Source organism: Oncorhynchus kisutch, linkage group LG24 (assembly GCF_002021735.2).
Source record: "Oncorhynchus kisutch isolate 150728-3 linkage group LG24, Okis_V2, whole genome shotgun sequence".
Lineage (NCBI taxonomy): Eukaryota > Metazoa > Chordata > Actinopteri > Salmoniformes > Salmonidae > Oncorhynchus > Oncorhynchus kisutch.
The window spans coordinates 22,064,859-22,081,274 of NC_034197.2; the positions used below are offsets into that span (position 1 = coordinate 22,064,859).

Here is a 16,416-nt window from a genome sequence, read left to right on the forward strand (position 1 = left end):
ACACCGTGTTCCAGTTTCTGGCTAAATCCAGCAACTTCGCACAGCCATTAAAGAAGAATGGGGCAACATTCCACAATCAACTGCCTGATCAACTCTATGCGAAGATGTCTCGCGTTGTATGAGGCAAATGGTGGTCAGACCAGATATTGATGGTGGTCAGACCACGTCTCCTGATGTACTGGCCTGTCTCCTGGTAGCGCCTCCATGCTCTGGACACTACGCTGACAGACACAGCAAACCTTCTTGCCACAGCTCGCATTGATGTGCCATCCTGGATGAGCTGCACTACCTGAGCCACTTGTCTGGGTTGTATAGACTCCGTCTCATGCTACCACTAGAGTGAAAGCACCGCCAGCATTCAAAAGTGACCAAAACATCAGCCAGGAAGCATAGGAACTGAGAAGTGGTCTATGGTCACCACCTGCAGAACCTCTCCTTTATTGGGGGTGTCTTGCTAATTGCCTATACTTTCCACCTGTTGTCTATTCCATTTGCACAACAGCATGTGAAATGTATTGTCAATCAGTGTTGCTTCCTAAGTGGACAGTTTGATTTCACAGAAGTGTGATTGACTTGGAGTTACATTGTGTTGTTTAAGTGTTCCCTTTATTTTTTTGAGCAGTGTATTTCAGTTGACTGATTTCCTTATATGAACTTTAGCGCAGTAAAATCTTTGACATTTTTGCATGTTGTGTTTTATATTTTTGTTCAGTATATATTTGCACCTCAGGAGACAGTTGTATGATATTTTCTGTTTAAAACAACGCAATCACACAACCGTGACTTGACGCAACTGTAGCTTGGAAACATCAAGTGTACTCTGGGAACTGTAGTCCTCTTAATTCAGCAAATCAAAGGTGTTTTTGATTTTGTTTATTTTTTTGTTGAAAACTGAATCAAAAAGACAAGTTTATTAGACTTTGGTGTAGGCTACAGTAGATTCTGACTCGAGTCCCCTTCCCAGTGCCTCATGTTTGTTTTTTAGATAATACATTCCCTTATTGTGAAACTAAAGCATGTAGAAAATGTATAGTGCAAGATCGTAATGTAGCTGTATCTGGTGTGCGCTCAACATCCTGACCTGTCCCCACTGAGTTAATCCTCTCTCTTAAGTGCACTGAAGTGCCAGTGCATCGGTAGATACATGTACATGGATGAAATGTGGCTTTTAATTTGCACTTAAATACCATTTAGTCTATTTTATAGGGGTGAGGGAGTTTGGTATGGAAAGTCAATGCTGTCATAAGGCTTCAGTATGTTTCAGTTTGGTTGGCGCGTATCCAAACTCGGCTAGTCGAATGAGTGTGCTCTCACTCCCTTAAAAGCGACAATGGTACCGTTTGTCAATTTTGAGATGCCGTAGCCAGTCTCACAATAGTCCGAACTAATCTAAAATAACTCAGGAAATCTGTCATTAATTCTGACGTTTTTGCCGAAGAGATCTTCGTCCTGCAATTCTACATCTAGCTATGATGTTTGGTACAGTATTTTTCAATGAAAAACTGTACATGAAAACAAGTCGTCTCTCATTGAATGACAACAAAGAATTTATTGAAGAACCCCTACTGTTAACCAATCACCGACGAAGGGACATGGACTTTGGCTTGCTTCTAGGATTTTTTGTTGTTGTATCCAAACAGCCGAAAAACACACTCACTAAATTTCAAAACATCACAAAATGCAGTCATAATATATTTACAAACTCTGCTGAACTGTTTCAGCTATTAAGCAGACCTTTAGTCTGCCTTGTAAGATTGTCTGGACTATTAATACACATATAATTGTATTATTCAAAGGCTGTTACATTCCTAGGCAATCTGGGCAGCAAAGTTATACAATAGCTTACTTTTTGAGTCAGATGAGCATGAGTTGATTGGAATGTTTCAATACAGCTCATGCAAACAAAAACAGTAGACAGTAAAAACAGTATTACAAAATGTAAAAACAATACTCTAGGATCTCGAGGGCCACTGTACATACTAGTGACAACTGCTAACCAGAATAGTATTGTCCTCACTAAAGGGCCTTTGAGAGGAAGCCACAGTATGTCCTCAAGGTGAAGAGGTGTTGAAGAGACCCCCCAGGGGAGAAGTCTTCACAGGCGAACATGATGACGTCGCTTGGTTTTCGTAGTAACAGGACCTGCAAGAAGTCGGCCATCATGGCGCGGAAATCCGGGTGCTGCCGCAGGTACGAGGCATGCTCCCCCTTCAATTCCTCCTGTAACACCCTGTGTAACACACACCAGGTCATATCGGAAAATTATGGGTTTACTGGTTTGAAAGTAAGGGGCTAGGCCAGGGTATGAGTAGGGGTTAATGGTTAGGGTGTAGAGAAATACTTAATGTCACCTTTCTGTTCAGGAAATTGGAGTGCATCCACAAGTCCTAACACACCAGACGCTTCTACTCAAACACTGGCTTATCATCCCTCACCTCTGACACACATACACCCAAACATGTAAATAAGGGAAGACTCCTAATTCTGTGTGTGATGTCCTCTTACCCATCAGGCAGGAAGTAGCAGTGCCAACACTGAGGGAGTTCTATTAACCTGAGCTGCGGTGCACCCAGCTATGGTCAGTGACGTGAAAGGTAAAACGCGGTGAGGGAGGAGCGCCCTTCTCAAATGGAACAGTAATCTTGTGCAGCTCAGTCATGTTGTCAACAAAGCAGCATGGTGCATCATTCAGAAACATAAATCTATTTTCTGTAAATATATGTTCGACATTTCAAACTATTTTTCATTGGAGAGGCAGATAAATGTTTTTTTTATCAAAAGCAATCAAATAATTTTGAGCTGACTTCGCCGTTGGTCAGAGCTGGGCTGTTGGCTCACGCCCGGCATGCCCTTACTACCAAGTGGCTGGGATGTCCTCCACTGAGTCCACTGTCCTCTCCACCCCAAACACCTCCAGTGTCTCCAGATTCATAAACTGGTAGGCTGTTTGGAATGAGAAACAGAAACAGTAAGCACAGACTTAGAACGTCCAACTCTCAGACCCCCTCCCCACCATCAAGCAAACATCATTACATAACTAGCTAGTAGCCTATAAGTAAATAGCCAGCTAACCATTTATACACAATATTTTTCAGTCACACAATAGCAAGTACAGTAACGTTACAGTAGCGTTTGCTAGCTAGTTATCTAGTAGGGTCATCACTAGTTACCACAAAGTTATAAACCCTGCCTATTTTCTACAATTTATCATATCAAAATCGTATTTTAAACCAAACGTTAACCGTATGTCTAACCCTTACATTAAATTAAGACCAAAAAGCTCATTTTTGTTTATATGCATTTTTTACGACAGGCCATTTTGACTTTGTGGCTGTGCTGTGGAAACCGCTGGCTAGCATGAAATTGTATTGAAATTAACCTAGCGGCTGTGCACATAAATTAACATTAGCTGTCTAGATTGTCATTATCAAAAACTCAACTAGCTAGCTTGTCTAGCCACAAACAGTTATGATAATTCACGAAAACAAATTACGCTCACCTGAGACTGTGTGATATTAGATCACTAAGAGCAGGTACTGGACGAGTGCATGAGTGATTCCACTGTTCCATTCCTTCTGCGTGTGCATTGTGAGCCAATCTCGTCCATGTATCAGCATGAATATAAAACGTTAATTACTTCGGCTGTGAGTGATTAAAAAATAATAACCCTCAAAGACAATTCATGCAAAAAAATATTGATATTTTTTGCACAAAGGTGATAACCAAAGTATCGTTTTAGGAATGTTGTAAATGTACTTCTCTATGGGAGCGTCTGTGGGAATTGTCTTTCTGGGCTTGGCATCAGTTTTAAACTGTAGTACCGCCAGTCTCTGTGCACATGGGATCAGAGCATGTGAGTTGAGTTGAGCGGTTGGAAATCCGCTCCGGCCTTTCCTACCGCTCAGCTAAAAACTGCCACGCTCACAGGGAAAAAAAGCTCTCGCACCAAATTCGCTCCATTCATTAAAATCATAATTTAACTTAGGGATAGCCCCCTTTTTTCAATATTCACCCAAATGACATACCCAAATCTAACTGCCTGTAGCTCAGGCCCTGAAGCAAGGATTATGCATATTCTTGGTACCATTTGTGGAAGACAATCATGATACCAATAATTGCTTCTAATACACCAGATGTATGGCCTTGAACCGATTATGTGTTAAAATCGCACACAGGATCATTTAGTTGCTAATGGCAGCATGCAGTACCCCGGTCGGCCTTCTACAAAATGAACTGTAAGAAGAAGATATGCATTTATTACCCAGATAAGATTGAGTATCGTTTACATAAAATAGTAGACAGAAAAGCAGCACTTCTCTCATTTGTTTGTTGGCTACCAGCAAAATAGCCATATGCAAACTGTGTGTTGGGTTCGGTAAAGTTGAATGTGTGCCTGCTTGCATGTATATGTTACATGAACATACGAAAAGACTGGCTAGTAGAGCTGCACATTTAGGACTATTATGTTATTTGGGAAATGCTTATTAAATAAATGTGATGTACTCTTTATCATGATCCATAGTTGTCAAGTGATTTAGCAATAGATAAGAAATGACTGAGAATGAACAAAAAAAGCAGACACATTTTTTTTAACAATAAATGTTTTACATTGCATATCAAAAATATAATTTCACTTGTGATCTAGCCTACCATGAGGCTCTACTGTAGCCTATACCAGGGGCGCAACTTTCACTGGGGAAGGGGGGACATGTCCCCCCCACATTCTGAAATTGCATTTTTGACCCCCATGGGTTTATCAATGGAATGTGATACCAAACAAGGCAAAGGCGTGCTTTAGGACCGCGTGGACAACTCCGAGCATTCGGGTAGGCTGTTTGGAGTGTTTATCTGACTTGATAAAACTTTTTTTTTTAAAGATGTCCCCCGCACTTCTAAAACCAAAGTTGCGCCAATGGCCTATACTTATACTTATTTCAACATAAGCATAGGCATAAAAAACAATATGGTTCCTTTTGTATGAAGGAATATGGCTTTCCATTTCAACTCTTTTTTTCAGAGAGTAGTCTTCAATGAACATCTCTGCAAGGAATACTAAAGCAATTCATGCTTTTCTTAAGGCCTACAATGCACATGTTATGGTTATTTTATTGACCAAAGAATATCACAGTCTGGACAGCATATACATACAGTATGGAGACTAAACTCTATTTTTACAAAAGACCATAGATTAAAAGTCAATCACTTATCAATAATAGTCTCTGGAAAAATATATACATCATTTTATCGTTAAAAAAATATATCCCAATCATTTCAGTTGCAAAATAGTCCACAACAATTGACATAGTCCACATCTTTAGTTCTTCCAGAGATAAAGATGGATTTGGTGTGAGAGTAACTTTGCATAGGCTACAAAAACTGCTCATGGTTACTATGCTCAGTCCCACTGCTGGTTTTGGTGTTTCCATGGAGATCCTAACTGGATAAACAGTGGGGCAACATCTTCAACAGGTAATGGAGACAGTCGTAGAGTATCTCTGTAGTACTTTGAGTAGCCATTGTGGAAGAGCAGGGGACTCTTGACTGAGAAGGACGTGTCCCACACGTCTGTGCTGGACTCCGTGTAAAGTTTCTCCACCCTGTCAGTGCACTTTCTCTCTTTACCACTGTGGGAACAAAGAAGGGAAACATATGTTAAATAACCTCAGAGTATATACCTCCCATAAGATTAATTGATTAACATCTTCATCAGTTTAATATCCAGGTCCATTTGATGTGGTCTTTACCGGGTCTGTTGGTCCTTCATGCAGGGCTCTACAGTGCGACCATTTTACTCACATATGAGCTTAAATATTTTGATGTGTGACCTGGAATTTAAATGTACGATTCTAGCTTTATTACCTCAAATATTTTTCATTGTGCTCCTATATTTCTTTGTGTTCGCCTATAGTTTTCAGCTTAGGCGCACGTGTGCTTCTTGTAAAAAAGGTCAGCATAGAGCTCTGTCATGTTGAATGTGCTGTAAGATCTTTGTGTTTTGCCTGCTTTGAAATGAGGATGACTCTGTGTATTTCATGTGGCAATAAGAAGTGCATGAATGAATTAAATACAATGGCCCTGATCCAAATGAACAGGTTGGAGGTGCCCTTTAAAATGGTATTGCTAAATTGATATTAGTAATTCGCATTGACTATTTGATTTGGTGGTAATAGTATAATTAAGCAATAAGGCCCAAGGGGGTTTGGTATATGGCCAATATACCACGGCTAAGGGCTGTTCTTAAGCACAACACAACGCGGAGTGCCTGGATACAGCCCTTAGCCGTGGTATATTGGCCATATATCACAAACCCCCGATGTGCCTTTTTGCTATTATAAACTGGTTACCAGCATCATTGGATCAGTAAAAATAAATGTTTTGTCATACCCCTGGTATACGGTCAGATATACCATGGCTGTCAGCCTATCAGCATTCAGGGCTCGAAAACACCCTGTTTATAATATAAAATCGTACATTTTCATGTATTAGTCAAATAGTCATCATAATATCTAAAAGACTTTGAAGTTTGACTTTTTATTTTATTTCCTTCTCTTACTTTCTCACTCATTCTATTTCATCTCCCTGTTTCTCACAAAGCAGGTCTCACATGGTCCATTGGGTGATAAGTGTCCTATCTGTCCAGATGGTGTTCCTGTGAGATCCCTATGAGAGCCTTGTTGACTGCACTGTGCATGGGCAGTAGGGAGGAGGGGGGCCCTGGTCACTCGAGCTTTGTTTGACGGGGCACACTTCCTTTGTGTGTTCGCCCCAGTGTCATTAACACTGAAGTGTGGGAAGCACAGGAGCACGGCGGCTCTCACGTTCCACTGGGGCAGGAAGGGGGAGCGTGTGACTGGGACACAGGCAGAGCGAGCAGGTGTGTGCTGTAGCAACGCTGGCAATCTATATCTACATGTGTTGGTTTCCAAAACTCAATTCTGGATATATACTGGGTTACAATGCAGACTATTCATGGCAGTTACAACTGTGCAATGTTTATAACACATAAATCTACTACCTGACAAATATACAGATCACACCAAAGTTGAACTTAAAACTTAATGTTGCCCAATCACCACCCCATTAATACATCTTTACATGACATGGCACCAAAGATCCAAGGGAATGAACAGATCTTCATGGATCTGAAAGCAACCTTTTTGATTAAGCTAGTAGACACACAGTAGCCCCATGAGCTATTTGACTCACAGTCCTATCTCAGTCTCACACCCACGTGTGCCCTGTGCCAAAGCACTTTGTGCTCACCCTTTATTCTGTGATCCTGGCAAGAGACGAGCACACTCCTTCCTCTGGGGTCACCACTTTCCCAGATCCACAACGCGGCGCCATGTCCGCCCCCCTCCCTCCACTCCCTCTCCCTCCCTCCCACCCATCCCTCTCCCTCCCCATCCCTCCACCTGCTCCCTGGAGGCACACTCTTTGTCCCCTCAGCAATAAACACTTCATTGAGCATGTGGCAGCCCAGCATCTATCAATGCCATTCCCAGCCCTCTCATTGGCTCCGGACTGTGAGAAACTCCAACAAGCCCAAGACCCACACATTCATATGGAGATTTAGGAGTATAAATAGGAGGGAGAACCAGAGGGAAGACAGCACATATCCAATTGGCTCTTTACTGAGACTTCAGCTCAAAAGAACTACTACTGCTATATCCATTGGCACCAACTATGATTAGACAGATGACTAACCCTAAGCAGCACCTCTCACTTACTAAGGTAAACAAATGCTTTTAAGTCTTTGAATACATAAATACATTTCTTTCTCATTCTATTGCTGTTGATACTAGTACAGGGCAGATCAGGTTGACTAAATTGTTCCTTGTTTTCTCTTTGTGCAGATAAGGAAGCCAGTGGTGGAGAAGATGCGTAGGGATCGCATCAACACCAGCATCGAGCAGCTCAAGTCCCTCCTGGGTCCCGAGTTCCTCCGCCAGCAGCCCGACTCCAAGCAAGAGAAGGCCGACATCTTGGAGATGACTGTCTATTTCCTGAGCCGCCAGCAGCAGGCAGGAAGTTCCTCCACTGCAGCAGCCAATGAGGGCTACTCTCGCTGTGTGCAGGACGCTGTCAGCTTCCTGTCTCAGTGTGAGGTGAAGACACAGTCCTACAGCTCGCTGCTGAGCCACTTCCAGAGCCTGCAGACATCCAGCCAACACAGTCAGGCTCCCTGGTCCTTCTCCCCGCCGGGCTCCCCAGTTCACCAGGCTACCACCAAGGGTGTGATGAGCCCTGTCTCCCATCCACTCTGGAGGCCCTGGTAGAGCAATAATGCTTCAAACTTTTTCATGTCAGACAAACGGAATTGGACAGGCCAGTCTATATTATGACAGGCATGGACAGTGGTGTTCGGAGTGACGAAGGTCTAATTCTTTTGCATTTGGCAAGAGATGCTACGTCGATAGTCTTCATCCAGATGAAGCAAGGGCATATTTTGCCAGTATTCCTTTGAAAGGATTCTATGAAATGATTCAGATTGCTTTGGATACATACTCTGTATATGAAAATGTACACTGAATTAACAGTGTTACTATTATGCATGTTCTTGTCTGAGAACGATAACTCTGAAAGTACAAACAGAGTTAAATTATGCTAATAACATACTTTCATTGTATGTCTAACCCATAATGGGTTGCTACTGTTTATTTGGTGTCTGTGACACCACCTGTTTTTTTACAATATTTACAATAAATTGTCACAATGGTACAATGTATCAATTTGGTGATGTATGAATATTATGCTACAAATGGATCCAATGAATCTACTTTAAATGTACATCATGTCATGATTATGTAAGAATTATGTTATTAATAATACAAATATTCAATGTTCAAGGAAATGCTCAAATGTAACTTCGAAGAGACCCCATTCATAAAGGGATGTTGTGTATTCAACACGAGTTTGTGTACGTTTGTTTGTTTGCCTTTATTGATTTAAATTACACTATTTGGAGTGACATGTCATCAAGCTTTTGAAAATAAATTAACTTCAATTGAAGTTTCTCAACATTTACATTTCTGGTTCTATTTTCTCTGTCGTATCAACTCATATCTGCACAAAGTTCACCACCCACATCCATTGTGATGACATCAGTAGTATGGCTAACTTTTTCATCCACAAATTTATAAAGACGACAACATACTATCTAGTAAGTATATTGATTGACTATATTCACAAACCTAAATCTAGATTGTGAAGAGCACCTATCCCACTGCCCAGAGATGTCAGATCGATATTGGTTCCTGGTTGACAAACCCAAACCTTGAAACCTATTGTTTATTTGTGGTTGGACAAAATCTGTGCCTAAAATAATGACTTTTTGTCAGAGGAATGCATGACCATAACTATGAAGGACTCCCATCAAGAACACCACATTACTGAGGACACCTGTCTAAATGTATATCCTATCTACTATATATGCCTATACTTCACTCATATAGAACATAACCTATTCTTTTTAACTGGTTCTGTCACACCAATTAATCACATGGATTAAGGGATGTGATTAATATCGTATGATATATAGTATGTCCTGATCTTGAGCAGTAAATTTAGGATCATTGTAATAATGGAACGACAGTGCAGAGTAGTGGCAAAAAAGTGAGTCACCAACTTGAATATCTATATAGTTCTTATTAAGAAGAGTAAACTTCGATGACCTTAAACTTTAATATTTTAACTATTTTTGTCAAGTTTCTGTTCCAACCTCTTTGCTAACACACCAGATACAAATAATCAACTAATCATGGTCGTCAGTCTAGGCCATGACTAGCTGAGTCACATGTATTACACCCCCCCCCCCCCCTCAGTGGCATTGCTGAAGTTTCTCAGGGTTAGTCCTGCAGATGGTCTGGCGGTGACTATGGGCCCCTCTCTCCCTTCAACCAGAGATCAAACACCGTGGCTAATGTGATGTGTAACAAGACACACTTCTATTGTCCCCTTATTGAGGCCAGTGAATGGACAGAGAGTGTGGGAAACAGGGGCTAGCACACTCCCAAAGGCAGAGGGCTGATGGGAACCTGCCTTACTCCTCCACAGGCCTGGCAGTCCAGAGTGTATGGCAGGAATTGAGTCTGTGGGTGGGTCACTGTTCACACACACTTAAAGAGCCACGGACAAAGGCTAGCCAAAACTGTCTCGTCACCACACTGTCAATGTGGTCAATTCACGGCTAGCCCGAAAGGGAATGTCTAGCTAACAGGTAAATCATTTTTGTATAGATGAAGTTGACAAATTCCCCTTTATGAGTAGCTCTAACTGTCTTCATGGAAAACGTTCAATGTTCATCCAGGCCAAAGTGGAAGAAAAAGACAGGGTGATCGTGTAGCTCTTTGTCGATGTGCAAGGCACCATTAACTAGATTTTTTCCAGATGGTCTGTGACATAGGGTTTCTGTTTGTCATGTGACAAAGGATCAATTAACATTCCCAATGGGGCATTGGGGGAGCGGCCTGGCTTTTGTAGCTCATCTACCCCAGTGCTGGTGACTGGTGGGAAACTAGGAGGAGAGAGTTCTCCTCACAGCACCCACAGGCCAGGCCACACATCTGTGACCTTTGCGCTGCCTGAACCACAACCATGGCATAGTGCCAGTGACTGTGGCATTGTCCCCAGTCTCCCCACCCTGGCCCAGCAGCACATAGTCCATCAAAGATCATAGATAGAAGTTCTGGGATTTTTCTTGGGAAAGTATCCATTTATCTTATTAGTTACAGTGTTACACTGTAGTGCCTCTTCTTTGTATTCAATGCCATAATATTTACCTCCAGGAGATATAATAACTCTTCAGTTATAGGGCTACATTCAATTGGAAAAATAAACTGTTGCTGTGAGATAATACGCTCTTGAATGAACCTTTCCTGGGTGCAATAAATCCACGCGTGGGCATGAGTTGTCTTGAGCTTTCCCACACTCAACAGCCAATGAGAACAGATATAACAGATATAACAGACAACAGATAACACAATGGTTCAATGACTCAACTGTCTGTCAGTGGGGAGACTGCTTGTCTGGACGGAGTGTGTGCGAGGGGTGAGTGTGAGGACAGTGTGGTGTGTGTGTGGGCACACAACCTCCTCCCTCCGCATACCGCTGGATGTGTGAGAAAAGTCTGAAGTATACATAAGTGTGTGTGATCCCCACATTCCAACACAGCGACAGCCTGTGTCTATGTGATTGTCTTCTGTATCAGACATTAGCATAATTTAGCATTAGCATAATTTAGCATTAGTATCATTTCATAACAATACTAGCCTACTGGTTATTATACCACTAACTTTAAAAAGTGTTGTAAACACTCTATTACACAATTGGCTGCTTAAATAAAATGAATTGTATCCGGATGTTATGTCTTTTGTCGAAACTATGCAACAATTCAAGTCATTTTTGGTTAATTATAATGAATATTGCTTGGAGAAAGAAAACTCTAAAGAGTCATTTTTTTGTGAATTCTATACTGGCTTGATTGTGTTAGATGAAAGGGTTCTCAGGACGTCAACTAGAACATTTAATGAACTGAAACTACATAGATATATTCTTTATGGTCTAAATTAGATATATTCTTTATGGTCTAAATTAGAAATGTTCTTTATTGTCTAATTTAGATATTTTCTTTATGGTCTAAATTAGTCTCTTTGAAGAGGGCTCTTCCCTTCAAAAGTGTGTCTTCGTTTCCCTTGTTTTTACCTGTCATTATGTTGAATGTTAATTGCATGTATAATGTATTCATGTTTTATTAATCAATAGTTGCTGCTTATCTTGGGAAACATCCCTGTATTGCCTCTACTACCCCGTTACCCATCAAGTTATTGATGTTTCTCCTATTGTTGCGATGGGCAGCTCTGTGGTCTCAGTAGTGTGGGAACCCCAGCTGGGCCTGGGCCACATGGCTTTGTCATGCTAATCCCTTGCTATATAAAGGGGGAGAGATCCCTCAGAGGTCCCAGACCACACTCTGCAGCCCAGGAAAAGTAGCCAACAGACCTGTCAGTCTCTCACGCAGACATGGCTCCCTGCTTAACTTCCTCTTTCCACCATCTGAAGTTCGCAGAAAAAGACATTAAGGTATGTGTTAGGTTCAACCAATGTATGTGTGTATATACAGTATAAAATGTGTATATTCATGTATATTATGGCTTTTTATAGTATTTGACTGAATTTCTTGTTGTCATATATTAGAACTGTTGACTAATCAAATGTTCTTCTCTGCCTCCTCAGATAAGGAAACCCATCGTGGAGAAGATGCGTCGAGATCGCATTAACGGCTGCATAGAGCAGCTCAAGCTCATCCTGGAGAAGGAGTTCCACAAAGAGGACCCCAATACCAAGCTGGAGAAAGCCGACATCCTGGAGATGACCGTGAGATTCCTGAGGCAGCAGCAGCAGCCGCAGCCGGCTCCATCTCAGAGGGACTACAGAGAGGGTTACTCACAGTGCTGGAGGGAGTCTCTGCAGTTCCTCTCTGGAAGCCCCAAGAGAGACACCACCACCACCTCCGCTGGACCTCTTCAGGAGCTCCAACAGCAGCTCTCCTCCCAGGCCCAGATATCCTGCAGCAGCCCGATGGGCCGCTCCACTTCCCCAGTCTCCTCCATCTTCCGTGCCACCGCCAAGCTCCAGGACAAAGGAGTTAAAGGTCCAGTCTGGAGGCCCTGGTAGAGAGAGTTACTGGAATCACTGTAAAACCTGAGGGAAACACTGGACTGTATGTCCCTCACTATGTAGGAAATATGCATTTCCATCCTCCTCCACCGTTGTGGGTTTACTGAGCTCTTATTGTCTCATCACATTGATGGCCATATATGTGTGGCACATTTGATTTCTGGCATATTTGAAGTGAGGGTTGTCACTTTTTTGTGAAGATTGTTATTTTTCTTACTTGTTTTGTCACATGAGTTTTTTTTGTTTGTGTTGAAGAATTTAGGTAATTATTGAGTTATGATATTTTATTGTGAAATTTGAATTGATGGTGAGGTGAAATGATTGCTTACTCCAGTGGAGTTCATGTGTTATGCTAGACTTAACCAGTAACTACAATATGCTACTGTATTTTCGCCAGCAATTATTTGAGGATATTTCTCTTTTATTATTAATATGTTATGTTTGGATGGATGTATCTTTTATAAAGGGACTAGTGTGTTGGTATACTTTGTAATAGCACTGTTGCTATTGTTCTGATAGTTTATATTGCATTAAAGAAGCTCTTAAAACTATGTATGACGTGTATGACAATGAAACTATAATAACAACCTGTCTTTTGTCCAGGATTGTTCTTTTTGACCAAATTGTAGTGGATCTTGCAGTCCACCAATTCTGTTCTAACCAGTTCATATGATCCTCCTCCATGAAATGTCTTCTCAAATTTGATTAACAAATTCAAGAAAATCCACATACAACTTTTGCAATAGTTTCCCTTTATAGGCATCTGTATGGGTTTAAATCAGCTGTCCCATTGAGCTCCTGAATCCTGCCACCACAGATACCCAGTGAGAGGGCACACAGACAGACGGGCACTCACACCAACAGAAGGCAAGGCACCTCTCTATGGCCTGCCCGTACAGTGCCTTCAGAAAGTATTCAGACCCCTTGACTTTTTCCACATTTTGTTATGTTACAGCCTTATTCTAAAATATATTAAATAAATAAAACATCTCAGCAATTTACACACAATACCCCATAATGACAAAGCAAAAACAGGTTTTTAGAAATGTTTGCAAATGTATAACAGATAAAAAAGAGAAATACCTTATTTACATAAGTATTCAGAGCCTTTGCTGTGAGACTCGAATGGAGCTCAGGTGCATCCTGTTTCCATTGATCATCCTTGAAATGTTTCTTCAACTTGATTAGAGTACAACTGTGGTAAATTCAATTGATTGGACATGATTTGGAAAGGCACACACCTGTCTATATAAGGTTCCACAGTTGATAGTGCATGTCAGAGCAAAAACCAAGCCATGAGGTCGAAGGACTTGTCCGTAGAGCTCCGAGACAGGATTGTGTCGAGGCACAGATCTTGGGAAGGGTGACAAAAAATGTCTGCAACATTGAAGGTCCCCAAGAACACAGTGGCCTCCATAAGAAGTTTGCAACCACCAAGACTCTTCCTAGAGCCAGCCGCCCCCCCAAACTGAGGAATCCGGGGAGAAGGGTCTTGGTCAAGGAGGTGACCAAGAACCCAATGGTCACTCTGACAGAGCTCTAGAGTTCCCCTGTGGAGATGGGAGAACCTTCCAGAAGGACAACCATCTATGCAGCACTCCACATATCTGGCCTTTATGGTAGAGTGACCAGACCGAAACCACTCCTCAGTAAAAGGCACATGACATCCTGCTTGGAGTTTGCCAAAAGGCACCAAGATTCTCTGGTCTGATGAAACCAAGATTGAACTCTTTGGCCTGAATGCCAGGTGTCACGTCTGGGGGAAACCTGGCACCATCCCTACGGTGAAGCATGGTGGTGGCAACATGCTGTGGGGATGTGTTTCAGTAGCAGGCACTGGGAGACTAGTCAGGATAGAGGCAAAGATAAACGGAGCAAAGTACAGAGATATCTTTAATGTAAACCTGCTCCAGAGTGCTCAGGAGCTCAGACTGGGGCGAAGGTTCAACTTCCAACAGGACAACGACCCCAAGTACACAGCCAAGACAATGCAAGAGTGGCTTCGGGACAAGTCTCTGAAAATCCTTGAGTGGCCCAATCAGAGCCCGGACTTGAACCCAATCGAACATCCCTGGAGAGCCCTGAAAATAGCTGTGCAGCAGCGATCCTCATCCAACCTGACAAATATTGAGAGGATCTGTAGAGAAGAATGGGAGAAACTCCCGAAATACAGGTGTGCCAAGTAGTGTCATACCCAAGAATACTCAAGGCTGTAATCGCTGCCAAAGGTGCTTCAACAAAGTACTGAGTAAACGGTCTGAATATAGCGGGAATGTGAAATTTCAGTTTTTTATTTATAAAAAAACGTTCTTTTTTTATTTTCTTTTTTTTTGTCATTATGGGATATTGTGTGTAGATTGATTAGGAAAAAATGGATTTAATACATTTTAGGATAAGGCAGTAATGTAACAAAATGTGGAAAAAGTCAATGGGTCTATATACTTTCCGAAGGCACTGTATTACCGAGCTGACAAGGTACAAAATCTGTCGTTCTGCCCTTGAACAGGCAGTTAACCCACTGTTCCTAGGCCGTCATTGAAAATAAGAATTTGTTCTTAACTGACTTGCCTAGTAAAATAAAGGTAAAATTAAAAAAATTAAAAATTAAATTACCACTTTCTATTTTTCTAAAGAGAGGCCAGACATATGCCACACAGACACTGAAGAAAGACCACCAAACCAGCTGCATCTTAAGAGGGTTAACTTTGGTTTTAAAACAACAATTATTTTTAAATACATAATCATTTGAGTCTTTTGACCAGGATTGTTATTTTTTAGCAAATTGTAGTGGATCTTGCTGTCCATCAATTCTATTCTAACCAGTTCATATGATCCCCTTCAACTAAATGTCTTGTCAATTTTGATGAACAAATTCTGGAAAATTCACATATAACTGTAGCAATAGTTTCCCCCTAAGAGGCTTGGGTTAATTATGGATGTTTTGCGTTATGGAAAAGACACGTTAACACATTATAGGGCAAATCTACCACTTTTCAAAATCATATTAATTCTCTCCAAAGCTATATCAATGTCTACAAATATGGAAATAGCACATTTCTACATTTTATTGTAGAAAAAGAAAAACCCTTGAATGAGTAGGTGTGTCCAAACTTTTGACTGGTACTATATGTTTACACTGATATGGTGCTGGAGATAACGAGTATGACGTTGAAAAGTGGTGGAATTGCCCTTTAAGGAAATACAAAGAAGGAAAACAAGGTTATTTCTTTATTTCAAATAGTTATTTTATTTCTTTATTTCTTTAAATAAATAGTAAATTTCAAATAGTAAAAAGCGCTATACAAAGAAAAGTATATTAATTGATTAAAGCAACAAGTATCAGAGTACCAAACTTGTACACGTAACCACAGCAGTGTTCTAGAATATTGGACCGTTGGGTTTTATACTTTTTGAATTCTCAGTGCAGCAAAAGCAATTTCTCCAACTGTCAACAGATTCAAATGATTAGAGGACTGGAGTACCAAGAGACGCATTGGTTGGGAATTGTGGTTAGTTGTGCGTTCGTCTGTGCGTCCCCTGTGGATGGGAGTCTAGCTATGTCACAATGGGACACCGGACTATTGTGTCCTAGCTTCTGTGCTTCTGATTGACACTTTATGTAATGTACATAGTGACTCACACATTTGGATTTAAAACCATAAAGATAGATAGATCTTTGTATATTCACAATTATAGCGTTTGTGGCAGCACCATTGAGACTTAGTCAATTTTCTTCTT

At 41.3% G+C, this 16,416-nt stretch overlaps 2 protein-coding genes and 1 long non-coding RNA gene across 3 annotated transcripts; 2 read left to right on the top strand and 1 right to left on the bottom strand.

The window, feature by feature from the left end:
* Positions 1-1,529: 1,529 nt before the first annotated feature.
* LOC109869601 (uncharacterized) lies at positions 1,530-3,887 on the bottom strand. The gene is made up of 3 exons (XR_002252052.2): positions 3,500-3,887; positions 2,506-2,943; positions 1,530-2,230 (listed from the first exon to the last, which is right to left on the bottom strand). It is a non-coding gene; the product is annotated as an uncharacterized LOC109869601 (long non-coding RNA).
* A 3,705-nt stretch (positions 3,888-7,592) lies between these two features.
* On the top strand, positions 7,593-8,909 carry LOC109869509 (transcription factor HES-5). Its single transcript, XM_020459702.2, has 2 exons — positions 7,593-7,734; positions 7,857-8,909. The coding sequence occupies exons 1-2, from the start codon at positions 7,687-7,689 to the stop codon at positions 8,277-8,279; spliced, it is 471 nt and encodes a 156-aa protein (XP_020315291.1). The 5' UTR covers positions 7,593-7,686; the 3' UTR covers positions 8,280-8,909.
* A 3,050-nt stretch (positions 8,910-11,959) lies between these two features.
* LOC109868894 (transcription factor HES-5) lies at positions 11,960-13,260 on the top strand. The gene is made up of 2 exons (XM_020458640.2): positions 11,960-12,081; positions 12,235-13,260. The coding sequence occupies exons 1-2, from the start codon at positions 12,022-12,024 to the stop codon at positions 12,673-12,675; spliced, it is 501 nt and encodes a 166-aa protein (XP_020314229.1). The 5' UTR covers positions 11,960-12,021; the 3' UTR covers positions 12,676-13,260.
* Positions 13,261-16,416: the final 3,156 nt, after the last annotated feature.

What these genes read in the sequence shown, in the direction of transcription:
- LOC109869509 (XM_020459702.2), top strand. Translation starts at nt 7,687, where the DNA reads ATGATTAGACAGATGACTAACCCTAAGCAGCACCTCTCACTTACTAAG. An exon ending in AGCACCTCTCACTTACTAAG is followed by an intron (nt 7,735 to 7,856) that starts GTAAACAAATGC and finishes CTCTTTGTGCAG; the next exon opens with ATAAGGAAGCCAGTGGTGGA.
- LOC109868894 (XM_020458640.2), top strand. Translation starts at nt 12,022, where the DNA reads ATGGCTCCCTGCTTAACTTCCTCTTTCCACCATCTGAAGTTCGCAGAA. An exon ending in TCGCAGAAAAAGACATTAAG is followed by an intron (nt 12,082 to 12,234) that starts GTATGTGTTAGG and finishes CTGCCTCCTCAG; the next exon opens with ATAAGGAAACCCATCGTGGA.